We start from the raw sequence: 27,136 nt of genomic DNA, 5'->3' as shown, positions 1-27,136 counted from the left end.
GCCTTGACTGGGATTCAAACCCAGAACCTTCCTGCTGCAAGGCAACAGTGCTAAAAATCGCACCACCATGCAGCAATATAGAATCAAATTCAGTCCAAATAGGAAAACCAAATTCAGTTGATCGCTTCATGCCAGTTGGTAAAAAGTGATATCAAGGCGGCTGTTTACTTTGCAGCCAGCCATCCCAAAAAAAAGCTTTTAGAGACAGTTGAGAGGAACGACCCCCATTTAACAGAAAAAAACCTCCAGCCCAAGTTGACTCACTTTGAGAGGCTCTTGCCTTGATCAATTGAGTGGAGACAGAAAAAACAAGGAATCATTAGGCAAGGAGTATTTTCTATGAGAAAGAAAACAAAGTGAACAAAGCCACTGGCAGCAAAAGGTCCACCAGTGACTTCATCCAGGAAAGAAATACAACTAAACACAGAGTAACTGTAAAATAATCTGTGCTAAAGCATTTTCTAGTTCATGACTTTACTTATAAAACACTCAAACTCTATTAGACATTCTCTTTCTAGATATTAGAAACATTTTGCTCACATGGTAATTTAAAGCTAATATTCAATTCATTAACAGCCTCTTGTGAAATGCCTGAAAAAGCAGAAGTCAGAGCTTACTGGAACAGAAAGCTCAAGAAACACGAAGGAGAATATCAGATAACAAATGTTTTGGTATCGCCACCTGCTGGAGAGACAACAAACTTCACCCTGTGACATTCCCTGTCCTAATTTGCAGTGTTTCTTCGCCGTGTTCCAGAGTAACACATTTTAGCTGAATTGTTTTATAGAGACTTAAAGCGTATTGTACTAATGAAGTTTTTGCACAAATGGCGCTACAGAGCACCATAGTGAGACACTCCTATAAAATTGCTGTGATGTATCTTCACACTTGAATAATTTGATCAGCACTGTTCAGAGTCCCAACATGGTCAATTTCAACATATTCCTCTAATCACCTGACATGGGAAAACTTACTTATTTCCATGTATGTATGGTATTTGATCAGGTATGAGACTTAGAAAGACTTTACCAGGATCACCTGACAACCTGCTGTAACCTTGTCAAGTCACGTGTCAGCGTTCAAGTTTCAGGAAACCTTTTTTTTCTTTCCCGAAAACAAAACTACACATGTCCCTCCCTCCTCCATTCCCATTGGCTACTATCCACAATATCAGAGCTCTGATTGGACAGTCGGAAAACATGTTTGTGCACGTCAAAATTGGACAAGAACCCCCTTCTTTAAACTGGTTTCAGTAGTTACTAGTGTCTGAAGAAAGACACAAAATAGCTTAGTGATATTCGGTTGGAAAGTAAAAGTCAGTACAGAATCGGTTAAGGTAAGTCTGTTGCTACGCAACTGAGCATGTTAGCAACACGGCTAGTTTTCTGGTCAAATGACAACTTTGTAAACTTGCTGCCAACAGTCTTCGAGGTGTCCACTGTCGGTCACTTTATTTATTTTTACCGAATGGCAAGAGATGTGGGACATTCAGACTGGGCTCATTAATTTTCTCTTTTTGATAACTAATGATGTTAGTCTTTGTGGGATACAACCTGTTGGTGACTCACACAGACCTGTTTGCGTTTTAAGTTAATCTCCTGCTGTTTTTGCTGATATTTAACAGATGAACTCATTCAATTCAATTCAAAAATACTTTATTAATCCCAAAGGGAAATTAAATGTTGTTGTAGCTCATTATGAGGGTTTCTTCAAAGAGCCGTTGTAGATGCTGATGGCTGTGGACAGGAAGGATCTCCTGTAGCGCTCCGTCTTACAACAGATCTGAAGAGGCCTCTGACTGAAGACACTCTGTTGTTGTAGGACAGTCTCATGAAGAGGATGCTCAGGGTTCTCCATAATGTTCTTCATTTTATGAAGAATCCGTCTTTCCACAATGATCTCCAGAGGTTCCAGAGGAGTCCCCAGAACAGAACCAGCCTTTTTTATCAGCGTGTTGAGCTTTTTTAAGCCCCTGGCCTAAAAGCTGCTTCCCCAACAGATGATGGTAGAAGAGATCACACTCTCCACAACAGACTTATAGAAGATATGCAGCATCTTGCTGCAAACACCAAAGGACCTAAGCTTCCTCAAGAAGTACAGTCTGCTCTGTCCCTTTTTGTAGATGGTTTCCCTGTTGCATCTCTACTCTAGTCTGTTGTCCAGGTGAACACTGAGGTATTTATACTCCTCCACCACCTTCACTTCTTCTCCCATGATAGAAATAGTGTTTGACTTATTCCTGTTTCTCTTAAAATCTACAATCATCTCCTTTGTTTTAGTCACGTTCAAAATGAGATGATTGTTTCCACACCATGCCACAAAGCGTTCCACCACCTTCCTGTACTCAGCTTCTTGTCCATCTCTGATCCACCCCACGACTGCAGAATCATCCGAGTATTTCTGCAGATGACAGGAGTCTGTCTTGTACTGGAAGTCTGAGGTGTACAGAGTGAAAAGGAATGGTGAGAGTACAGTCCCCTGTAGTGCTCCTGTGCTGCTGACTACCTGGTTAGACTCACAACCCTTCAGTCTCACAAACTGTGGTCTGTTTGTCAGGTAGTCTTTAATCCAGGAGATTGTTGAGGCCTCCACCTGAGTCTTCTGGAGTTTCTGACAAAGAAAATCAGGTTGGATTGTATTAAATGCACTGGAGAAATCAAAGAACATGATCTTCACAGTGCTACTGGCTTTGTCTAGATGACAGTGGGTTTGTTGAAGCAGGTGTATGATGGCATCTTCAACTCCAACTCCACAGCAATAAGCAAACTGAAGGGGGTCCTGATGGTTTACTGTTTGCTTACTCAGGTGGGCCAACAGGAGTCTCTCTAGGACCTTCATGATGTGAGATGTCAGGGCAACAGGTCTATAGTCATTGAGGACTGATGGATGAGTTTTCTTTGGTACCGGAATAAGACAGGAGGTCTTCCACAACACCGGAACCTTCGTCTGGGCCAGGCTAAGGTTGAAGAGGTGCTGCAGAATCCCACAGAGCTGCTCTGCACAGGCCTTCAGGACTCTAGGGCTGACATGATCTGGACCTGCAGCCTTATTCCTATTCAGTCTCTCCAGTTGTCTCTTCACCTGACTTCTTGAGACACACAGGTGGAAGGGGGAAGCAAAGGAAGTATCAGCATCTTCTGATATGGTTGAAGGCAAACATGTAGAAGCAGAAGGGTCTAGGGCTGAGGTGGAAGATAAAACATGTGAGGTGTTACTGGACAGCTGTGGGTCCTGTGGGTCAAAGGAAGATGGAATGTCTGTTTGGCTTTGAGCAGGAGAGGAGGATGCGAAGCTTGTTTCTGAACTGAACCTATTGAAGAATGTGTTCAGTTCATTGGCTCTGTCCAGACCTCCATCGGTCTGATCATCCTTCTGCTTGAAGCCTGTGATCTTCTTCATCCCTGTCCACACATCTCTGATATTGTTTTGCTGGAGCTTGCTCTCTAGCTTCTTCTTGTACACCTCCTTGCTGTCTCTTATCTTGACTTTTAAGTTGCTTCTGTATAATCCTCAATAATTCTCTGTCTCCCTCTCTGAAGGCTCTTTTTTTCTTGTTAAGCAGGTCCTTCAGGTCACTGGTGATCCAAGGTTTGTTATTAGGGAAGCATCTCACGGTTCTGGTGGGGATGATGTTATCCACACAGAGGTTTATATAGTCGGTTACACACTCAGTCATGGCATTGATGTCCTCTGGGGACGCACTGTGGCTGCCAAAATAACACTGGTGAACTCTGGGTAAATAATATGGACGAAAACTTACTGCCAACAGTTCAATATCTGGACTGCAGAGATGACACTTCACAGTAACATGTCCTGGATTACACCATCTGTTGTTCACAAGTACTGCCAGTCCACCTCCTTTACATTTGCCGCTCCTCTTTAAATCTCTGTCTGCTCGTATGGTTAAAAAGCCCGGCAGAGAGACGCTGGAGTCGGGGATATGATCCTGCAGCCATGTCTCAGTATAACACATGATACTGCATGCCCGGTACTCTGGCTGGGTCCTTTGTAGGGCTTGGAGTTCATCCAACTTGTTTCCCAACGATCTCACATTGCCCATCATAATCGACGGAAGAGATGGTTTGAACTTCTTCCTTCTCTCTCTTCTCTTTGCTCCTGCTCTTCATCCACGGTGTCTCCTTTTCAACTCATCAGGGATTTGGGGTTGTAGTTGAAGTATTATTTGAGCTTTTAAGATATTAATCAGCTGCTCCCGGTTGTAAGAAACAACCCCGTTGCCATGGCAATGCATAATAACAAATGTCCAAAAATAGAAAGTATTAAGAAAAATCCTCCAAGCTGCACAGCATCCGACACTGGAGTGGACAGTCATCCAAAAAAAAAATCAACTGTATCCACCACAAGAGGAATAGTTCCCAAAAAAGAATAAATCAGAATCAAAAGTAACAGAGCTACTCCAACCTGCTGCCACCTTGAGCGGCGCAATTCTAGAATAATTGGTATATAATTGATAATTGATAATAATTATCAATTCTCATGATAATTGGTTTGGTTTCTACATTTACACAAATGACAAATAATATAAAAAATAAACCCAAGTCGTTGGCTGATTAAATGTATATTTAAAAAAATATTTCCAGCACTTCAGTTTGACTTGTGCTAGCTATTTTTAATTTAGAAATGTATGTGCCTTAATTAATCCTGTATCTTTGTCACCATCAAATGTAGAATATAATGGGCAATATTTATTAATTTCATTTGTGAAAATGCATTCTTTGCATCAGCTAATCTCTGAATAAATGTGAAACCAAATAGTCTTATCAGAACTGTTGGGTAACAACTTGGCATGCAGTAGATCCTCAGCTGAAAGAAGATCAATCTCATGTTCTGCATCAGTGTTTATCAGTGGAGGGGGTCTTCACATGACTTCTTCAAATTAAAAACACCTAAAGATGGTGGTTTATAGTATATTTATGCCGTGAATGTGATAAGTAGTGAGAAATGTGGAGAAAAATATTGTTTTGGCTGTTCTGTCGGTCATTATGACATTGGTTATCAGGTTTGTTGTTTGGTGTGTATTTAAACCATAAATGACAAGCCTGTAGTCTCCCAACAGCTTCAGGTCCATTCGTGACCTCTGCCAGTTCATACCTACCCACTGCCATTTTTATACCATGTAATTGAACCCTTGTACATCGATTTAATTCTCTTTGTAGTCAAGGATTTATCATGAATTATGGTCATAATCATAAAAATACAAAATTCTGAGTATAATTGACTGCACTACTTATTCATTTATAAAGACTAAATGCTACACCCAGCTCTTTTTTTTTTTTTTTTCTTTGGATTTGAAATTGGTATAGACCAGTTGACTCTCATGAAATGTGGAAGGTTATGACCCCTGATCAACCCAAAATTGCTCTGAGCGACCTCCTGTTAATAGATAGACTTCCTTCTAATAGACTGAGTGGATTGTAAGGAATTACTTTAAATCATCTGTTGTCAGAGTAGATGCAAAGCATGCTGTGAAAGATTGTTTTAAAGAGTTTTTAGTACCTTTTTAAAAAGTCAAGTATCAAAGAGCTTAAACTGCAAAGGTATGAAATGGCTAACACCCTTCTCCAGCATTTCCATGTTGTAAGTTGGACTTGGAAAAAGCTGTTATATTTAGTAAGGATCAGAGTGTTGCTTCCGATTTATGAACCCACAGCTTTTGTATGGCTTTAGTTGGCCCCGATTCCTTTTGAAGAAGCATTCAAATATGTTTTTTTTTCTAGCCCTCCAGCAATGGACAGTTAATAATTATTTAAGATATAACAAGAGGAGATGTTGAGGTGCTGTGTTGGAGAGATTTACTAATATTTCAAAGTAAAGACAAAAATTATTACAGTTTAATATCTAATAACAGCGATCAGCGCAGATGGCATTACTAAAACTGTCTCCCTAGAGAATGTAGATCCTTACCCTCACTCTTGAGAGCGGATAACATTTCCATCATATTCCTGACAAAGGTTGAAAGAAGCTTTGCTGTATTCTCTTCAGCCTTCCTGTTATCTGCTAAAAACCTTGGTCTCTCATACATCCAAAATGAGCTGCAGACATGTCTTGATATTTGTAGAAAATGCTGTTTCCTTTTTAAATAGCTTATTACATCTGTGAGCTTCCTCTTAATTCACCTTTAAACACATGATACTGACAATAGCAAACCTTTACTTAGCTCGGTAACATCTTCCAGATAGGAAAGTGCTGTTGCCTGCACAATGTAGTAGCACTTACATATTGTAGGTTTGTTGATCAGAAAAAAATAGATTTTTCCAATATTAGATTCTGGTAACTAGCTGATTTCTTGGGGCATCTCTAGTTTTGTAGAATTATTGTATCCTCAAAATGTTTGCAAATGCTGCAGATTTTAAGAGCTTTCATCCTACAATCTTGCACTGTTTATTGCGGGTGTTTAGTAAAAGCCTAATACCTATACTAATACTAAATTCATCATCTCTAATAATACTACTTGAATAATTGCCATAATTTATTTTACCGAACAGGACTCTGATATTAACAAAATAACGTCAACCTTCAAATAATCATGTACAGTTATGCACTCAATACTTGGTCAGGAATCCTTTTGCAGAAATGACTGCTTCAATGCGGCGTGGCATGGAGGCAATCAGCCTGTGGCACTGCTGAGGTCTTATGGAGGCCCAGGATGCTTCGATAGCGGCCTTTAGCTCATCCAGAGTGTTGGGTCTTGAGTCTCTCAACATTCTCTTCACAATATCCCACAGATTCTCTATGGGGTTCAGGTCAGGAGAGTTGATAGGCCAATTGAGCACAGTGATACCATGGTCAGTAAACCATTTACCAGTGGTTTTGGCACTGTGAGCAGGTGCCAGGTCGTGCTGAAAAATGAAATCTTCATCTCCATAAAGCTTTTCAGCAGATGGAAGCATGAAGTGCTCCAAAATCTCCTGATAGCTAGCTGCATTGACCCTGCCCTTGATAAAACACAGTGGACCAACACCAGCAGCTGACACGGCACCCCAGACCATCACTGACTGTGGGTACTTGACACTGGACTTCTGGCATTTTGGCATTTCCTTCTCCCCAGTCTTCCTCCGGACTCTGGCACCTTAATATCCGAATGACATGCAGAATTTGCTTTCATCCGAAAAAAGTACTTTGGACCACTGAGCAACAGTCCAGTGCTGCTTCTCTGTAGCCCAGGTCTGGCGCTTCTGCCGCTGTTTCTGGTTCAAAAGTGGCTTGACCTGGGGAATGCGGCACCTGTAGCCCATTTCCTGCACACGCCTGTGCACGGTGGCTCTGGATGTTTCTACTCCAGACTCAGTCCACTGCTTCCGCAGGTCCCCCAAGGTCTGGAATCGGCCCTTCTCCACAATCTTCCTCAGGGTCCGGTCACCTCTTCTCGTTGTGCAGCGTTTTCTGCCACACTTTTTCCTTCCCACAGACTTCCCACTGAGGTGCCTTGATACAGCACTCTGGGAACAGCCTATTCGTTCAGAAATGTCTTTCTGTGTCTTACCCTCTTGCTTGAGGGTGTCAATAGTGGCCTTCTGGACAGCAGTCAGGTCGGCAGTCTTACCCATGATTGGGGTTTTGAGTGATGAACCAGGCTGAGAGTTTTAAAGGCCTCAGGAATCTTTTGCAGGTGTTTAGAGTTAACTCGTTGATTCAGATGATTAGGTTCATAGCTCGTTTAGAGACCCTTTTAATGATATGCTAATTTTGTGAGATAGGAATTTTGGGTTTTCTTGAGCTGTATGCCAAAATCATCCTTATTAAGAAAATAAAAGACCTGAAATATTTCAGTTAGTGTGCAATGAATCTAAAATATATGAATGTTAAATTTTCATCATGACATTATGGAAAATAATTAACTTTATCACAATATGCTAATATTTTGAGAAGGACCTGTAATTATCATGTGAGTTTTAAAATAAATTGGGTTTGGTTGTTGCTGATGCCTGTGATTGTGACTTTTTTTCATAACTGTTCAAAACTAGAGAGCCATGCTCTTTACAAGTACCCCATAAGACAATATAAAGAAGAGTAATCGTCATTTTGTTTTTTTTGCAGGATGGGCTCTGAGAACACCTTCAGACAGCATATAGACTAAAGAGTGTAGAAGAAGCTTGCTGGCAACACTCTAGGAGGATGTTGCGCTTGCTAGCCACAACCAAACCTAAGGCGGTAAAGAATGGGTGGTGCCGGTGGTGGCAGAAATGTCAGAGAGCTAGCTAGACTAGTTATATTAGTTGGTGAGGAAGTCCACTCAAACACCGTTCTCACAGAATCGTAAGAATTTACTGGTTGTGTTGAGTTTGGAGGGCACTTTGATAGTGAATTAAACATAATAAAAAAATTAAAAAAAACTAAGAAGCTGATGGACTGCAGCGAGAAAGTCCTGTGTGGGACGGGGGAGGTGGAGCTGGACCCAAACATTGTGAGTGAGGAGGCAGGAAAACTTTATGCAGAACTACAAGTAAGGGCTTTTTTTCCTTCCTCTGTGCACCTTTTGTTTTTATCAATGTAAACGTGAGTAAACTATTAATTGCATGTGGTCAAACACCTGGACCCTCTTACTGCTGCTTTGCCCCACCATAGACTGTTATTGAGACCCATGGTGAAGGTGTGGTGGAGTCCCTGGTGCCCACATTCGTGTGGGTCCTGGAGGTGCTGGCTAACTGCAAAGCCCAGCTGAGAGAAAGAGAGGAGGAGGCAGAGAGGGAGAAAACCGAGCTAGAGGAACTGCTGGAGCGATACCAAGCAGAGAAAGCTCTGAGGAAAGAAAGTCAGGAGGTGAGAACTGATACAACATCAGGTAACTAACTGATTTATTTATTTAGGTGGGAAATTAAACTCCTGATATTTAAATGTCCTGGCCAAGGCATGCAGAATTTTAAATGGAACAAAATGGCCACAAAGTTGTATTACAATGACATAAAAGATCCTTAAGTGTCTGATCTGTTAAATATTTGTTTCCTTTAGAAATATCTGGAATTGGATGACCAATTTGAACAAGAGAGGAGAGCCATGAGGGGAAGGGAAAAGGAGAGGGAGCTGCGGGAGAAGGATCTGGAGAAAAAAGCAAGACAACAAGCTGATCAATGTGAGTTTTTAAATTTAAAATAATATACAACTAAGTAAACGTATTAGTAATATTAGGTCTGCAGAGGCTATAGAATGTACACAGACCCATGTAAACATGCATCTGCTTTTGTTTTGTAATAAAAAAAAATAGAGACCAAGGTAAATCACTGATGTTTTGATTGCGGTGGTTGGGCAGGGGGCTATAATACTGAAATAATGTGGCTGCACAGGTTTGTACATCCCTAAACTAATATTTTGTTAAACAAAAACTTTGTGGTAAGGCCTATGCCAGGGTATTGGAGAGGAGAGTCCGGCCGATAGTCGAACCTCGGCTTCAGGAGGAGCAGTGTGGTTTTCGTCCCGGCCGTGGAACACTGGACCAGCTCTATACCCTCTACAGGGTACTCGAGGGTTCATGGGAGTTTGCCCAACCAGTCCACATGTGTTTTGTAGACCTGGACAAGGCATTCGACTGTGTCCCTCGTGATGCCCTGTGGGGGATGCTCCAGGAGTATGGAATCGGGGGCCCTTTTATTAGGGCTGTACAAGCGGAGCAGGAGTTTGGTCTGCATTGCCGGGGCGCTGTGCCGGTCCGTTGTGGTGAAGAGAGAGCTGAGCCGAAGGAAGCTCTCTGAAGGTGATAGATTGCTGTAAGAAAATGTCAGGAAAAGCCTAGAACAGCCAATCTGTATATGAAAGTAATTGGAAAAACCTGAAAAATGATTTCAAAAAGTTTTTAAATTATTTATAATTTTTTATTAACGAGTAACAAAAAGTTGCTAAAGAACAGATACTGTTTACAGGTATATTACTGATACAAAAGGAGATGTCGTCTACATGACGGAGCAGCTTTTAGCACTGTTGCATAGCAGCAAGAAGGTCCTGGGTTCAAATACTAACCAGAGTTTGCTTGTTCTCCTCATGCTTGTGTTTACCCTATAAGTTCTCCGCTTTCCTCCAGAGTTTAATTGGTAGGTATGATTGTGTGTATGCATGGTTGCCCTGTGATAGATTAGCAATCTGTTCAGGGTGGACCCTGCTTGTTGTCCATTGACTGCTGAAGATGGACACCAGCCCCCCTGTGGCCCTGCAGGGGTTAACTGGAAATTTATTAAAAGTAGAGCTAAACCACACATTTACTTTACTTCTTTTGGTTTAAAAGACATTCTAACAGTCTGTCTTCTCTTTTCTTGCAGTGGTGGCTTTGGAGGAGCAAAAGGCAAATCTGTCAAGAGAGCTGAGTACACTGAGAAATGCTCACAACAAGGTTAGATGCTCTTCTGCAGCCCCAACATTCACAACTCTGAACAGAAGTGTATAAACAATGATTAAGGTTGCTCCTCTGCCATTCAGATGCATGCTCCCTCATGCATGCAGCTTTATCAGGTCTCATTACCATCTCTCCGCTCACATACGCATGTAGCCAGTCACAACAAAGAGATCATCAGCATTCCTCTTAATTTTTCTGTCAATTATTACCTCCATTCTTTAACCTGAACGACATCCTGTTCAGACATGAACTGGTTTCAGTTTTTAAGCGTTTTAGTACGGTCAAATACAGTACAGACCAAAAGTTTGGACACACCTCATTCAAAGAGTTTTCTTTATTTTCATGACTATGAATATTGTAGCTTCATATTGAAGGCATCAAAACTATGAATTAACACATGTGGAATTATATATTGAACAAAAAAGTGTGAAACAACTGAAAATATGTCTTATATTCTAGGTTCTTCAAAGTAGCCACCTTTTGCTTTGATTACTGCTCCACACACTCTTGGCATTCTGTTGATGAGCTTCAAGAGGTAGTCACCTGAAATGGTTTTCACTTCACAGGTGTGCCCTGTCAGGTTTAATAAGTGGGATTTCAAGCCTTATAAATGGGGTTGGGACCATAAGTTGTGTTGTACAGGAGGTGGATACAGTACACAGCTGATAGTCCTATTGAATAGACTGTTAGAATTTGTATTATGGCAAGAAAAAAGCAGCTAACTAAAGAAAAACGAGTGGCCATCATTACTTTAAGAAATGAAGGTCAGTCAGTCCGAACAATTGGGAAAACTTTAAAGTGTCCCCAAGTACGGTCGCAAAAACCATCAAGCACTACAAAGAAACTGGCTCACATGAGGACCGCCCCAGGAAAGGAAGACCAAGAGTCCCCTTTGCTGCGGAAGATAAATTCATCCAAGTCACCAGCCTCAGAAATCGCAGGTTAACAGCAGCTCAGATTAGAGAACAGGTCAATGCCACACAGAGTTCTAGCAGCAGACACATCTCTAGAACAACTGTTAAGAGGAGACTGTGTGAATCAGGTCTTCATGGTAAAATAGCTGCTAGGAAACCACTGCTGAGGACAGGCAACAAGCAGAAGAGACTTGTTTGGGCTAAAGAACACAAGGAATGGACATTAGACCAGTAGAAATCTGTGCTTTGGTCTGATGAGTCCAAGTTTGAGATCTTTGGTTCCAACCACCTTGTCTTTGTGCGGCGCAGAAGAGGTGGACGGATGGACTCTACATGCCTGGTTCCCACCGTGAAGCATGGAGGAGGAGGTGTGATGGTGTGGGGGTGCTTTGCTGGTGACAATGTTGGGGATTTATTCAAAATTGAAGGCATACAGAACCAGCATGGCTACCACAGCATCTTGCAGCGGCATGCTATTCCATCCGGTTTGTGTTTAGTTGGACCATCATTTATTTTTCAACAGGACAATGACCCCAAACACACCTCCAGGCTGTGTAAGGGCTATTTGACCAAGAAGGAGAGTGATGGGGTGCAGCGCCAGATGACCTGGCCTCCACAGTCACCAGACCTGAACCCAATCGAGATGGTTTGGGGTGAGCTGAACCGCACAGTGAAGGCAAAAGGGCCAATAAGTGCTAAGCATCTCTGGGAACTCCTTCAAGACTGTTGGAAAACCATTTTAGGTGACTACCTCTTGAAGCTCATCAACAGAATGCCAAGAGTGTGTGGAGCAGTAATCAAAGCAAAAGGTGGCTACTTTGAAGAACCTAGAATATAAGACATATTTTCAGTTGTTTCACACTTTTTTGTTCAGTATATAATTCCACATGTGTTAATTCATAATTTTGATGCTTTCAGTGTGAAGCTACAATATTCATAGTCATGAAAATAAAGACAACTCTTTGAATGAGAAGGTGTGTCCAAACTTTTGGTCTGTACTGTATATGTCTTATACAAAATGAGAAAAGTTTATTATCATCATCTTATCAAAATTGCACAAAATGGATATATCAATGAAGAAAGTTGACTGCAATTGGAGTTTCTCAGTTGAACATTGGACACATTTCTGGTTTTCTATTAAATCATGACAAAAAAGGCACATCGACGGTGGTTGCAGAGAAGATAAATGTGGCTAACAGTTTTTGCTCAACATCTCCTAAAAATCTGATCTCCACCCTTTAAAATTACAAACGTCCCATAAACCAGCCAGTCGATGCAAATCACATATTGAAGCAGAATCAATCCAAGATCTTATGGAAAGTCTTTAAAACAGCTGGCCAATGTGCAGTTTGTTTAAAACTAATGTAAAAAAAATCTGTTAAGTTACATGGTTGTCTTTTTAAGTATCTTTTCATACTAGAACAGTTATTAGTCTTTTATTTTAGGTTGTTAAATGAACATTCTGCCTCAGATGAATGATACTGATATAACATTCATTTCCACTTCTGTTTACTTTGGGACCATTTTAACCCCTGTTGAACACATGTATGTCTTGTTTCTGACATGTCATTAATGTTCTCTACGTTAGTTGACTAACTCACATCGAGAACTTCTGGAAAAAAGGAAGGACTCTGAAAGAGATTCTCCTTTAAGGTTTGTTTACAGCCGTCTTGTTTTCAAAACTCATTATTTATTCTGGTCACTGTGTTCTGAGCAGAAAAGTCATAAATTATCCATGACAGCAGCTTTATTGTAACCCACATAAGGGCTCCAATACCGGGAAAAATCATGAATCTTGAGCTTGTCTAAATATCAACCCATACTTGCTGTTTATTTTCTAAAATAATAAGAAATAAGAAGAGAATGTTACCTCTACATGTTTAGGTTTAATTGTAGGTGCTGTAAATAAGATAATTCATCTGATAAGATAAATATTCATGTCACTTTAAAGGGAGCTTTTTTTTTTTTTAAACAATTACTCCACAATTAGGAATCACGTGCGGCCCAGGAACGCAGGTTTCCCATCTCAACAAGTGTTATCCAGATCCGGTGGTAATGAAAAAGTGAGTATACCAAGCCTTGGAGAACCTTTGAACTTTTTAATATTTTGTCACTCCACAAATTCACATTTAGCGTATTTTTGGGGGGATTTTTATGTGATATTATAACACAACAAACTAAAACAAAACTCTCTTCTTTTACAAATAAAAATCTGAAAAGTGAGGTTTGTGCAATAGTCTTTCGTCCCCCTAAGTCTACACATTTTACTGGAGTTAGAGCTGCAAGTCTTTTGAGGTTTTACACATCTGCACACTGAAACCTTTACTCTTTCTCTTTTGCAAAAACAGCTCGAGCTCAGATTGTTTTAGAACCCAACCTGCTTTAAACATTCCGACAACGTTCCCCTTCTCCTGTCTTCCTGAAGCTGTTTAACTAATGTTTTCTAACAAACGTGTGAAGCTTTCACAGAACAGCTGGATTTATTCTGAGATTAAACTACACACAGAGAGACTCTCTCTGGGACTGCTGAAGGCAATTGGTTGAGCTTGACTCTATTTAGGCTTATTATAGCAAAGGAGACTGAATATAAATGTGTGCCACATTTTTCATGCCTTGGTTACCTTCCCATTTACAGTTATGAGCTGATTGAAGGTAACTGGTTTTTTCTTGCTGTTGTTTTTAGCAGATTATTCAGAGACCACACTCGAACTCTGGTCCACCAGTTTTGGAAGCTCTAGAAGCCAAGAAAGACAAAGTGATTGATCTTGCTGTAAAACCTGCTACAGATCAGTTCGTTGCCGACATCATAAGCTCCACACCGGAGCTCACACAGTTTCCCAGCTGTGTAAAAGCAAGGTAATCTTAAACCATAAATTGGTTAATGAGCCTCAGGGATGTGGATGGAAAGCTTGTGAGTGATGTACTTGTTAACTAAACCAAAGCTCACTTCTACTTACTGATTTGTTTAGAAAGCATTTTGTTCTGCATGACTTGCCTTCCTCTTCAGCACCCCTGAAAAAAAAAGTGATGAGCCATTAAAAGGTGAACTGGGCAGCAACCTGGAGGCCAAGATGAAGAACTTGGATGAGTTTCAGGTGGAAGAGGTGAAGGCAAATGAGTTGGAAGAAAAGAACAGGAAGGAGGAGGAGGAAGTGGACGAGGTGGATGAAGACGAAAGCATGGAGTGGGACCTCCGCAACACAGACTCCGTATTCTCCGAGCTGTCAGAACTGAGTCGAGATTATTTGGATAGTGTAGACCGAGGGGCCAGCATTAGAGGTACACAAGTTTTTATCACTGTTTTTCACAAGCTGCATTATTTTTCCCTTGTGATAACAGGAATAAATAATGCTAACAGAAAGCTGCTTTATTTTCTGTTACAAAGTGACGCAGACGTTAGAAGTGACACATTTTGTGTTTCTAAAATTAGTTCCACCTAGGAACAGAAAGTGTTAAGAACATTAACTTTTCTTCTTTCATATGAAGATGTTTTGCACAATTTGACTGTTTACTTCTTGGTCATGAATACACAGCTTTCAATGAGTATTTTTCTGCTAAAAGCTTTGCCTCTTTTGTCTGTTTAGGCAGTGCAGAGCAGTTTGAGGAGATTCTTGCCCAGTTTGAGGAACTGAAAGTCCTCCAGTGAGTCCTGAATTTATATACAGTTTTGTTCACTCTTGCTCTAGTGTGTTTATTCAGTGTATGTTCAGGTTTTCTGACATGTGAGTTTCTTGCTTCTGTATAAACACTCCTTACACTGAAAAAAAGGGAAACCAGTAGCTTTATATTTCAGCCAGTATTTTAACAAGAACAACCCCAGTTCTAAAGTATGGAAAAAAGAAAACTGACTATGGAAAATGCTTGAGTTTCAAATCATTATACTTTTAATCTGCTGTCTAGAACAGGGCTCAGCAACTTTTATAATCCAGGGAGCCATTTTTACTCTTGGTCCAGCCAAACAAAATCTGTTAAAACCTGCAAACATTACTGGACTCAACCAACTCCACAAAAATATATTTTATGGTCAAATGAAAGAATCACAATTTCTTTCTATTTTTGTGGTGTTAGGAAAGAAAATAAGAAAATCATCACAAAAAACTGTAGGAATGCGTTTTCTTCAGGTCTATATTTATGGAAAATAAATGGCAAAAAGCACACGGTTTGTGACCTAATGATGAGAAAATGCTTGTTCAAAAACTTAAATAAAGCTGTTTTGTGACTCCTATGCCCTCCTAGATCAGAGTTTAAAACTGGACCACTGTTTCCTAACCTCCATCCAATTAAGATGACACTCTTTTTATATTTTTGGGAACAGAACACAGGTATCAAAGTGGACAAGCTGGGCTTTAAATATTCTGTATTTCATGTTGAATACTTTAGTGCAGAGGTTGTTGTAGATACCCAGATAGAGCTGAACTCTGGTTGAGCTAAAAAGAGGGAAAAGCAGCTGGGTTCTTTACTAGTTTGCCAAATGAGAAGCCAGGTTGTGCATCGTATTTGGAAAAGTATGAGATTGTTCACCTAGAAAAAGCGTTATTGAGTATTCTTCCATTTTCAATCCCCGAATCTGTTTCTACGCCAATTTCCAAGTAATCTAAAATCCATCAAAATTGTGTGTGTCTTCAGTGAGTTAGTTGAACCTGCTCGTAAGGCTCTGATATCTCGGGTAGTTGAGCTGACCGACGATCGCTCTGCCCTCACTCTGGAAGTGACAACTCTTCAGGAAACTGTGGCACGTGTCGAGGGACGGCTGAAGGAGAAGGAGGAGGAAATCAGGAGGTGTGGAACACCTTTCTAGATGTTTTGCTGACTTAAAAACATACTTTTGACCTTTTACTTGTTCTACATGATCCCTGTTTGTTATAGACTGCGGAGAGAACTTGAAACGTGTCAGCCTGTGGATCCTGACGTAAGCAAATATCTTAATTTTAAGAAAATGCCAATGTTTTTATTTTATATAGTAAATTACCTTTTTTTTTTTTTTTTTTAAATCGAATATTAAATCCGTGTTCCCCTGCAGGCTGGTCTGCCCGCATCCATGCGTCACTTCTCTCGCTCTGAAATGGCTCGTGTTGTCATGGAGAAGAACCAGTATAAGCAGCGCCTGTTTGAGCTGCAGGAGGCCCTGAGACACAGTCAGACACTCAAGTAATTTTAGTTTTACTTTCTGTCTTTGTTTTTGTTTTTACTGATTTCAGAAGTCTTAATGAAACTGTTTTGCATATCCATTATTTTAAGAGCAACAAAGGTGGACAAGTTTACAGCAGACAAATCAAGTGTTTGGAAAAAGTAAGTAATATCTTCTTCCCATTTTTTTTTTTATGTTATTGTTTATTTAAACATTTTACATACCTATAATTTTGTCACCCAAATTGCAGTTTAGTATAGGAACTTGACTGTGTTTTCAGTAATGACATAGCAGACTTGGTTCCCATGCCTGTGCTCAATGTGTTCAGTAAGCAGGCAGTAAATCTGCATCGTTATAATGAAATACTGCAACGCCTGACCGACTCGTATGAATCAAACTGGTAATAAAACATCAGTCTTCTGCACGTTGTGATTTTGGCAAAATATTAAAGAAATATGTGATTCGGAAACCAAAAGGTAAAATTCACTTATTTATTATGTGACGTTTGTATCACCTTTCGGATTCACTTTTAAAACAACATCTTTTAGTCAAAGGAAACCTTAAACATAATTATTTCAGTTGAAACACAAAGCAGATGTGGGGAACTTGTTTTAAACTATAAACAGGTTTTATTTTATGATCTAATTGTTCAGTATTACCAAATATTAATCCATTTGACTTATTTATTGAGCAATTTATGTACAATCAACCACCTCCAACAAAAATCAAATACACATATGTAAACACATCCATAGGATATTGTTATATAAGCAGCACCACAACTGGGCTTTTTCCACTGTCAGAGCTGCCAACAACTGTTTTGCAAAACTTCATAACTTCCATAGTTGCTTGCATAATTATAAACTATTAAGTGAAACCAATGTGGTCAGAAAAGTGCTGATGCATTTCTGTATTTTGATTTTACTTTTATTAGGTGTATTCACTGATTATTGTATTCTTTTTTTTTTTTTATTTCCTTGCATGTAGATTCAACCGCTTGTTTGGCCTGTCCAAAGAGCCGCTGGTACCTCCTCCCACTTCTGCATTGGTCCTGCCTGCTTCCTCATCACTTAACCGCTCCCCTAAGGGGTCTCCAAAGCTACCAACAATTGGGAAAACCCAGGCTGAGTAAGTTCTTGTTTCTAAATTCTAGCATTATTCCAAAGGCACATCATTAAAAGGAATAAAACACTTTTAGAAATTTTGATGTGCATCAATACAGTAATTACCCAGTGTAATGATGCCTAAAGTGTAAATTCTTTTAAAAATGCAACAATCTGAGTTTTGTGGCTCACATCTAATCAATGGTTTTTGTAAAATTTGCTGATAATAATTTTTTTTTTTTTTTTTTTGCGGTTTCTCTTTTGAAAACAATAGTTAACAGAATTCATCTTATTTTTCCTACCCTTCATGTCTGTCATTAGTTATTTACAGTATATTGGGGGTAAAGGCGACGTCACACTGTGTTTGAGAGCAGTTGCTGTTTAAATAAAAAATAATAAGATTTCTCAATCTGAGTTATCTTCCATCAATCATCTATACCTGCTTGACTTTGTAGGGTTGGGGGTGGGGGGAGGTTGTGCTGGTGTGTATCTCCAGTGGTCATTGGGTGAAAGCTGGAGTATCTTTAGTAAATTACTTCAGCAATTAGTGCAGTGAAGCTTCCGTATTTATTTCCTGGGGAATGTAGATCCTTACCTTAACTCTGAGATTTCCAAAAGTCTGTTATTTTCAAATCCATTATGTTTCATGACTGGACAGAGGTTCAAAGCTAAATCAAAGTAACTTTGCTGTAATCCGATTAGCCTTCCTGTTATCTGCTGAATGTCTCGCTCCTGAATGAACCTGAATGAACTGAAGACTTGTAGAGGGAATATAAAAAATACACTTTGCTTTTTAGAAGCTGTCTACATCTCTGCTTCCTCTGACTTCATTTTAAACAGCTTTTCTCAGTATTAGTAAGGTAAGTGTGCCTTCTTCAGAGCATCTCCACAGAAGAGTGTTGCTGTTACAGAAGCCTAGTAGCACTTACAAACAGTGTGTTAACTTCTCCAGAAGAAATAGTCTCCGGTCAAGATAAAAAAAAATGCAGATTTTGGGGTGCGGCACCGGTGTTGTCGGGGTTAAGCGCGCAACCATGCGCGGCTGTCCTGGGTTCGACCTTTGCCAAATGTCTCCCCCTCTCTTTGACCTCTTTTCTGTCTACCTACTATCGAAAAATTGAAAATGAAAGCCTGTAGTGCCGCAAAAAAAAAAAAAAAAAAAAAAGAAAATATGCTGATTTTTGGGCACCAACCTTTTCATGGTGCATCTCTGCAGTTATTCCACCCATGTTTTTTTTTTTTTTTTATTCAAGAAAGTTGGTGTTAAATGTCAAGTGATCAAAAACCTGAAGCTTTTTCCTTAGATCTGATGGTCCTGCTGGTGTTTCACCACGTGCCCGGAGGAGAGAGCTCTACAGAGAAATCCGCTCCCATGTTTGGGGAACTCTAGGAAAGCGACATATACACGGGTGGAGCTTGCCACTGGCAAACACTCAGGTACTCCTCAGACTGCCTCTCATCGGTATCCATTATCCTCCCAACTGCCTACCATTAATGCTGCTGCTACAACTGCAGGGAGTTACACAAGCACTGTTACATTAGGATTAAATGTGGTTATTCCAGGATTATTCTGGTGAGCCCGTACCAGAGCCTAAAGATGTGCCTGTCCTGGTTCAACTCAGGCTCTTAGACCAAAGGGACTCCACCGCCAAGGTAAACCCGCAAAAGATTAAATCACACTTTTGGAGTACAAATACCTTCTGACCTTACATTTTTCTCTGCAGCTCAACTGTGCTGTTGCAGTCGCACCTGAGATCTCAGGAGAAGCCACAGTAAGTGTGTCATGATCCTGGTGAAATGCAACCCCAGTCATCTTCTAATGATACACCATCACCCTGTCATGATTAACACCACCTAAGCACAAGTCGGCTCATGCCGCTCATGTTTCCACACTGTGTCCGCCCTGCTCTGCCAGTGTTCTGTGTGGGTTGTTTCGGGTCCTGCTTCCTGCAGTGAAATCACAGTGATCGACCCAGCACGGTCCAACACAGTACTGGATCAGTTCAGCCTCCCTCCCACAGCCCCTGCCCTCTGCATCTGTGCTGTGCCCCCTGTAGGTCAGTCCTGTATCAATTGCCTGCAGCTCTTTTGTTTTATTTTTCATATGGACTTCTTTTATTGCTTTATGTTTTACTTGAATCACTTGGAAATTAATCAGAGATTCCTTTGACGCGGTCTGGTTGGTTTTGTTTTGTCAGAAAGCTCAGCAGGAACTGTGTGGATTGGAACTCAGGAAGGAAGGTAGCATCAGCTGAAAAAGCAGATCTCTTCCACATATAATAAATTTTCTTGGCACTCATACACTATATCTTTCCTCCACGGGTTGTTTTTGTTTCCAGTATCCTAATACATCAAGCCTCTGCGGGCAGGAGGCACTGTGTGCGGTCAGTATGTCTCTCAGAGGGTGTCCATTCACTCACGTGAGTGTCATCTGATCTATATTTATACATTAGCATACATTGGTTTAAAAATGTATTCACAAATGTTTCCCCCTGTACTAAAAGTGATCTATTTGACCTCACAGGTACTCCAACAATCAGGTTATTGCTGGTTTAGCTGATGGTACTCTGGCATTTTTCTCTCAAACCTCAGGTAATCCGCATGTTGTTTTGCATGTTTTGTATTAATGTTTAGTGATAAAAATGATAAAATGTCGCGAGTTTTGGATCCACAGATGGATGGAATCTGCAGTCGCACTCTGTGATGCCTCTTGGAGCAAACCCTTTGCAGCCCATTCGCTGCTGCCTCGCAAAAGGTGCTCGTCTGTGGGTTGGATACTGGAACAAAGTCCATATTGTAGACACTGACAACAAGAAAGTAGAGGTAAGAAACAAATATTCTCTCTTTTATGGTACTGAGTACATCTTATTAAACCAGTGTCTACTTATTTAAAGTTCCATGGATCCAGACTTTCTTCTTAAATTTAAAGACGGTCTAAATCTGTATTTCTCCAGACTTTCTTATACCTGATCTTGACAGCATTTTAGGCCATAAACAAAGGAAGGTGACCAAAAAAAAGATTGTGGTGCATTAAGCCTGATCACGCATATGTTAACTGAGTATGTATTCAATTAAAGTGTGGACAATTTATGCTGTGCTGTGCTGCAGCCTAAGCATGGCTTGCATTGCATTGCTGGAGTTTAGTTTATATCCCAAAATGTAGAATTAAATCAAACAAATAAAATCCAGTTATGTAGATGGTTTCAAATTCAAATACATACATTCTACTGAGATCCTAGTTATAATACGATGCAGTCAAATTCAGTTTGTAACGCCAAGTGGTAAAAAGTTACCTGCAGTTAAACCCAAAATTATTTTTATTTAACCAAAAGATTTGTCTCTGATGGAAAATCTATAAAACATTTAATAAAAAATAGTTTTTGAAAATGTATGTATCTTTTTTTATTTGCATTTTATTGATAATTGGCATGTCAGATTATTTAAACCCTCCGCTGTAATCATTGAAAGCTCTATACTGGCTTTATAGGCTTTTTCTTATACCAGCTGACCATCTCATGTTTCCACTGGTACTTTAAGGATATATCTTTAGCAATGAGCTCAGTGTTGCCATCACCCAATCTTTAGCTCCCTGAACAGATTATCCTTCAGATTAAAGTCAGGCCACTTCAAAATGTTAATATTACTTCTATTCATAAGAAACCTGTTTGTAAAGTTAGAAGATTAGATTAATCTAAATCTGCCTGGGGAGTGATTAATTTTGGGTTGAACTGTATTTAAAGGGCTGTAAAGCTACACTCTCACATCCTGAGGTTGCCCGAGAAGCGTTAAATTACTTTCATTTACTTTATATCCAGAAGTATATAATCAAATCAGTGTCATGCAATCCTATTCTATACATTCCAGTTCGATTCCAGTTATAAAACACGTTCAGCACTGGACTGGAACTGATTTTTAAAAAGCAGCAGAAGTGCAAAAAAAGAACTTTGAAACAAGGGATGACTCCAGATGTCTGCACAGTAGTGAGTGTGTGTGTATATATGTGTGTGTGTCTCTTAACATGCTATCTTTGGACTTACCATCATTATTTCTCATGTTTCTGCACAGCAAGTATTGTCCGTGTCGGAGCGCAGTGAACAACAGGTCCGTTTCCTGTGTGCTGGGGGAAGTGGGGTTTGGACATCCTGCAGACTTGACCCAATCATCAGGCTGTTTGACTGGTCCACAGGGCGGCCACTTCAAGAGGTCGACTTCACATCTTTCGTCACTAAAACATTAGGTGCTTAAACTGTTTGCTTTGTCTCTTAATTATCAGTTTTACAGAAATGTAAGGGTTTCTTCCTTATTTGACATCAGTTAGTTTTATTTTAATTTGCGACCAACCACTTTAAGTTTTGTTGTTTTGTTCACATTTCTTTGTTATAGGTCAGGCTTACTTGACGCTCTCACCCCTCCAGATCTCCTCCCTCTCCATCATCTCTGGCCGTATGTGGGTGGGCACGGGTGGGGGTGCCATTTTCTCCATCCCCCTGTCAATAAGTATGTTAAAATGACTACATTTAATATTGTTAGAAAGTTTCTCTGGTATTAAGTAAACAAACTGTCTACAGCATCAGAAGATATTTCCATCCCATACTGCTCCTCTGCTGCAGTCCAGCTGTCGTACCATGGACACAGACAAGCAGTGCGATTCATCATTGCTGCACCTGGTAAAAAATTAAGAGCTCTAACTGTAGCATAGTAAGCTTTATTCTTTTTTTTTTTTTAAAGGCGTTTTGTTAATTGATGGGGACCTTAAAGGCCGAACTCCAAAAGAATCAAGACACCAGAATGAACTTCTAGGTATCCGTTCTTAAATACAGAAAACTACACGCTGAAGGGGTGTAATTGCATTAACTATGCAAACACATTAAATTTACTAATGACATAAATACTATTGACAGTAATACACAAAGATCCCACTTCATTTCAACCATCTAATCGATGTAGATGTCCTTATTTAAAGGAGCCCAGAGTTTTTGCACATTTCACATTTTTAGGAAGAAGGTTTCAGACCTGAGGAGCATAGAAACTGTCCTCTACTTCCCTTCAGATCTGCTGCTGGAAACAGAGTAAGCAGGTCTCTGATGACCTGATGCTTTCTTGATGGTTTATACCTGACAAACAACTCTTAGGTGTATTTAGACATAAGACCGTTTAACGCTCTAACTGATGAATGTTACTCATATTTTCTTTTTAGGTTTAGTAGACTTTTTTTATCTGTGACTTTGTGTTTCTGTCACACTGTAACCACAATAGCTTGGAGATTTTGTTTCTTCTCCACTATCATCCTGCTTGCTGTTCAGGCTAGCCAAATAACACAAAAGAAGGGAAAAAAAATAAATTTCCAAGTAAAGGACTGTCAAATTTATCTACCGTTTTCGGTTTTGCTTTGGCTCAAATGTGATCTTTTTAGAAAATATCTTCAGAAAATTTCAAAAAAGTAATTTCTCACCTTAATTTTAGACGTTTTGAGTTTGTTCTTGCAACTTTCTAAATTTACAATTTCTAAGCATATTCTAGTTGTGTTCTTTATTTAATCGCGAAAATTTGAACTTAAACATTTTTTTTTGCCAGTTTGAGACTTTCGATCCATCCGTCCATCATGTTTCACTTGAGCAATGTCACGTCAGGGCGAAACCCAGGCATCCCTCTTCCCAGCAACACCCTCCAGCGAGTTCTGGGTCTTCCCCGGAGTCTCCTCCCAGTGGGAAGTGTCCAGAAAACCTCCTAAACAGGATGCCCAGGAAACCATCCTGATCACAGACCTGAACCACCTCAACTGACTCGTTTTGATGCAGAGAAGCTGCGCATTTACTTCGAGCTTCCCCCTGGATGACGGAGCTCCTCATCCTATCTCTAAGGCCGAGTCCATCCACCCTCCGCAGAAAGCTCATTTCAGTTGCGTGTATTCAGGATCTTGTTCTTTCAGTGTTTATTTATATTTCATTAACATTGCTGAGGGTTGGAACGCAGACAGACCGGTAATTAAAGAGCTTTGCTTTTTGGCTCAGCTCTTTTTTTCACCACAGCAAACCAGAGAAGCTTCATCTTTAGTACAAATTAACCCCGGATTTGCTGTCCCCCGTTCCATGCTCCCTTCACTTGTGAACAAGACACCAAGATGCTTAAACTCCTGCTGAAACATCAGAAAATATGACATTTTTTTTTTAATTTCTGAGATTCTTAGAAATTTGCTTGTTTAATTTTTTTTTGTCCAAAATGCCCCCAATAAGCCATCGGATGCAGGTTACCGGGTCTCGTTTAAAAAAAACATTCATTCTAATGCTTTTGTTGACATTTTTGCCAGGGCTGCCAATAATGGTGGCTGGTGCTGAATTTAGTTCAAACAACCTTGATGAGATTCTTTGACCTACTCAGACCAGAGATTCTAAACATTATTTTGAGAAATATTTTCATATTTTCAATGTCTTAGAGTATGTTTTTCAGTCTTCTTTCTCAGTTAGACAGAATGCTCTTCATACAGTATGTCTTATATTAGGAGGAGAACCAAATTAAATGTGAGGTCTGAAAAATAAAGCTTCTCTAAAACTGCTCTGTACTTAAATCTTTACCTGTGTAGAACTGGAACCTAGTTATTCTAAGCTGTAATAACAATGGTCTCAATTTTACTTTTTTTATTTTAAATGAATATTTTTGAGGCCCATTAAGTTATCTTACAATTATTTGCTATTACTTAAATAAACAACGTTTAAACTCTGTAAATGTCCTTTTTGTTAGGATGACCCAATGACTTGTCCCCTAATCATGTTATCCTTTCAGGCTGTTTGATCACCTCTCCTGGGAGCAGCCATGTAACTACAGCTCAGCTCATCCTCAGTGGAGGAGAGGGCTACATTAACTTTCGAATAGGTGAGTTAAATTTTAGCTCTAAATCAAGTGTAAAGAGTATAATCTCCAATAAATGCTGAACAACTTGAACCCTTCAGGAGACGATGCAAGTGAGGAATTGATGGAGGTGTCTCAGGCAACGCCCCAGCGGTCTGAACGCAGTCACATGATCATCTGGCAGATTCCCTGTCCCTCTGTGCCCAGCCCTGCACTCTGACTGTTCCTCTTGTAAATCGGCGCTTGTTGGATGAGGTGAAACAAACATTTACAGCACCAGAAGGGAAAATGGTGGACTGCAATGAACAAAAAAATCTATATATATTGCCTTCATCTGATATTTTTAAACCCAAGCCTTATTTTTTTTAAAAATCTTTTGATGGACTTTTGCACAAACAATTCAGGTTCACTGTCAGGTTTACTGACATTGAGATCTCCAGTAGATCTTTCTGTTTCTTCCTCAGAGAACAATCCTCCATTGTTGGATCATAAAGCTGAACTTTAATGGTATACTGGAAACTGTGGAAACTGGTCTATTTCTTCTTTAAGCAGAAAGACAATCACTTAATAATCTTTGGATGCTGTATTAAAACTGGGGTGTGTGTGTGTGTGTGTGTGTGTGTGTGTGTGTGTGTGTGTGTGTGTGTGTGTGTGTGTGTGTGTGTGTGTGTGTGTGTGTGTGTGTGTGTGTGTGTGTGTGTGTGTGTGTGTGTGTGTGTGTGTGTGTGTGTGTGTGTGTGTGTGTGTGTGTGTGTGTGTGTGTTCCAAGTGGAGTAATTGCAACAACTTGCACATTTTAAATGTGTCTGTGTAAAATGTCCTCTTGAGTCTCTTTAAGAAATAATTTATTTTCTCACTTGTTTGCCTAATGAATCAAAGTGTTTCTTGTCTAAATTTGATTTCTGAGTATTTGTAAAATAAGGGAGAGATGTTCTTTAACATTTCCTCAACAGTATTCATGTGGCATTTGAGTAAACATGCTGTTGTCACAGAAGCCTCGTCATTTTCTTGGGAAGATTAAACCCATTGCAAACTATTGTCATTAAAATGCTCTCTGTAAATGCAGTTTTGGTCATGTTGAATACTTATCCTGTGGTATTGTGTAAAAGTAAATATGTTTAAAAAGCTAAATCAGGTAAAGTAAAACTCATAGATGCAAACAATGACATTTCAAGCCTTTATTTCTGATTATGACTCACAGCTCATGTAAACTGCAATATTACATAAGATCAATAAAAAATGTTGTTTTTTTAAATCTAAATAAAATAAAAATGTTATGGCCTGCAAAATGATGGGGAAGACTGACTTGATACTGTTGACCAGCAGCCTGTGAATGACAGCCTCCACAAAAAGGAGGGTCATGGCTAAAGAAGCTGGCTGTTCAGACTTCTGTAGCCACGCATAACAATGTAAAGTTTAGTGGAAGCAAAAAATGTAATAGGGAAAGGTGCACAAGCAATAGGGATAATCGCAGGCTTGAAAGGATCGTGACCCAGAGCCTATTAAGAGTTTAAAGAGAAAATAAGGACTGGGCTTTTACTCAGTGGTCCAAAGCTCGTTTTGGAACTCAAGGTCCCAGAGTCTGGAGGAAGATTGCAGAGGAACAGAATCCAATTTGCTTCAGGTCCATTATAAAGTTTCCACAGTCACGATGATATGGGGAGCTATGTCATCTGTTGGTGTTTTACTACTGCATTTTATCAAGTCCAAAGTCTGTTACAGGAACTGTTCGAGCTTATTTCCCCCTGCTGACAAGATTTACAGAGATGGTGCTTTTATATCCCAGCAAGATCTAGTGCCTGTCCAGACTGCCAAAAGTTGTAATGCTGGCTTTAATGACCATGGCATCCCTGTGCTTGATTGCCTGACCTGAACCCCATGGAGAATCTATGGGATACTGTCAAGAGGAAGATGAGAAACACCAGACTCAACAATACAGACAATCTGAAAGCCTTCTTTTAAAGCAGCCTGAGCTTAATGCAGTAATTCATGTAACTAAGTATTAAGTACATATAATTTATAGTGCATGGAAATACTTTTCATTACATTAGCCTTTTCGTACTATTCATAAGTAATATTAAATGTTTCTTAAATGCTGAATTTTGGGTTTTATTAGCTGTAAGCCAAAGCCATCAAAATGAGGAGAAAGACAACAATGAACGATCCACGAGGCAGCTGAGAAAACAGTGATTTATTTTAATGGTTTGGATCTCCAAAGAGTCTATTAACTTGTCCATTTGCACATTCTTGAGCAGAACACCGATTCTGTTTATCAAAAAAAAGTCTGTTTTTCTTGCAAACAAGTTTTCTTTTGTCAGAAACTGACAGGAAAGTAAAGCCCTCATGCATTTTCCTTGTAAGGTATTTGGTTTAATAAGAATCGAAACCAGGTAGTTTGACTCTGATGCTTTAACTTTTTAAGTGGGGCTGCTGTGTGTCCTGGGGAGACGTATCCTGCGGCTGAGCGTGCGGGCCAGTCGGTCCACAGCAGAACCCATACCGCCATTCAAGTCTTTTTGTAAATGCAGACCTTCAATGTTGCCGCTGTACCAAAACACCCAGCCGGCCATGGAAAACAGCACCAACAGAGCTCCGGAGTACACCAGCATATCCCCAAAGTCTTTGCCCTTGATCTCTATGGAAGCGAAGACGCCTAGCAGCAGGGACGTCACACCCAGCACGTCCATCACCACTGCAAACACCAGAGCGAGCCTACAGTGGGACAATCCGTCATACTTCTGCCCCATGGCTGGACTGAAAAAGAAAGAACTTATTTAGACAACGGGGCTGTGTATCATGTTAG

At 40.0% G+C, this 27,136-nt stretch overlaps 1 protein-coding gene across 2 annotated transcripts; it reads left to right on the top strand.

Moving 5' to 3' along the window:
* The first annotated feature begins 1,179 nt into the window (after window positions 1-1,179).
* si:dkey-17m8.1 (C-Jun-amino-terminal kinase-interacting protein 4) lies at window positions 1,180-25,625 on the top strand. Of its 2 annotated transcripts, none has more exons than XM_047361322.1 (28): window positions 1,180-1,336; window positions 8,059-8,464; window positions 8,587-8,781; window positions 8,971-9,091; window positions 10,269-10,339; window positions 12,845-12,909; window positions 13,247-13,319; window positions 13,943-14,112; window positions 14,264-14,535; window positions 14,841-14,898; window positions 15,883-16,035; window positions 16,123-16,165; window positions 16,277-16,404; window positions 16,495-16,545; window positions 17,372-17,512; window positions 18,792-18,924; window positions 19,051-19,140; window positions 19,212-19,259; window positions 19,403-19,544; window positions 19,686-19,728; window positions 19,827-19,907; window positions 20,012-20,079; window positions 20,162-20,310; window positions 21,553-21,724; window positions 21,871-21,984; window positions 22,056-22,154; window positions 24,268-24,357; window positions 24,435-25,625. In XM_047361322.1, exons 2-28 carry the CDS (start codon window positions 8,366-8,368, stop codon window positions 24,551-24,553), a joined length of 2,988 nt encoding a protein of 995 aa, XP_047217278.1. In that variant the 5' UTR covers window positions 1,180-1,336; window positions 8,059-8,365; the 3' UTR covers window positions 24,554-25,625. The 2 variants fall into 2 exon arrangements, with proteins under 2 accessions (XP_047217278.1, XP_047217277.1); XM_047361321.1 differs by having other exon boundaries at window positions 13,940-14,112.
* The last annotated feature ends 1,511 nt before the right edge of the window (window positions 25,626-27,136 follow it).

Source organism: Girardinichthys multiradiatus, chromosome 3 (assembly GCF_021462225.1).
Source record: "Girardinichthys multiradiatus isolate DD_20200921_A chromosome 3, DD_fGirMul_XY1, whole genome shotgun sequence".
NCBI classification, from domain to species: Eukaryota; Metazoa; Chordata; class Actinopteri; order Cyprinodontiformes; family Goodeidae; genus Girardinichthys; species Girardinichthys multiradiatus.
Note: the sequence above shows the minus strand (reverse complement) of the source record. Positions and strands in the feature narration are given on the sequence as shown.

Bases quoted from the DNA above. Each gene is read 5' to 3' on its own strand.
- si:dkey-17m8.1 (XM_047361321.1), top strand. From the start codon at position 8,366: ATGGACTGCAGCGAGAAAGTCCTGTGTGGGACGGGGGAGGTGGAGCTG. The intron at 16,405-16,494 runs GTAATTTTAGTT...CATTATTTTAAG, and splicing joins AGACACAGTCAGACACTCAA to AGCAACAAAGGTGGACAAGT. The intron at 21,985-22,055 runs GTATGTTAAAAT...AACTGTCTACAG, and splicing joins CTCCATCCCCCTGTCAATAA to CATCAGAAGATATTTCCATC.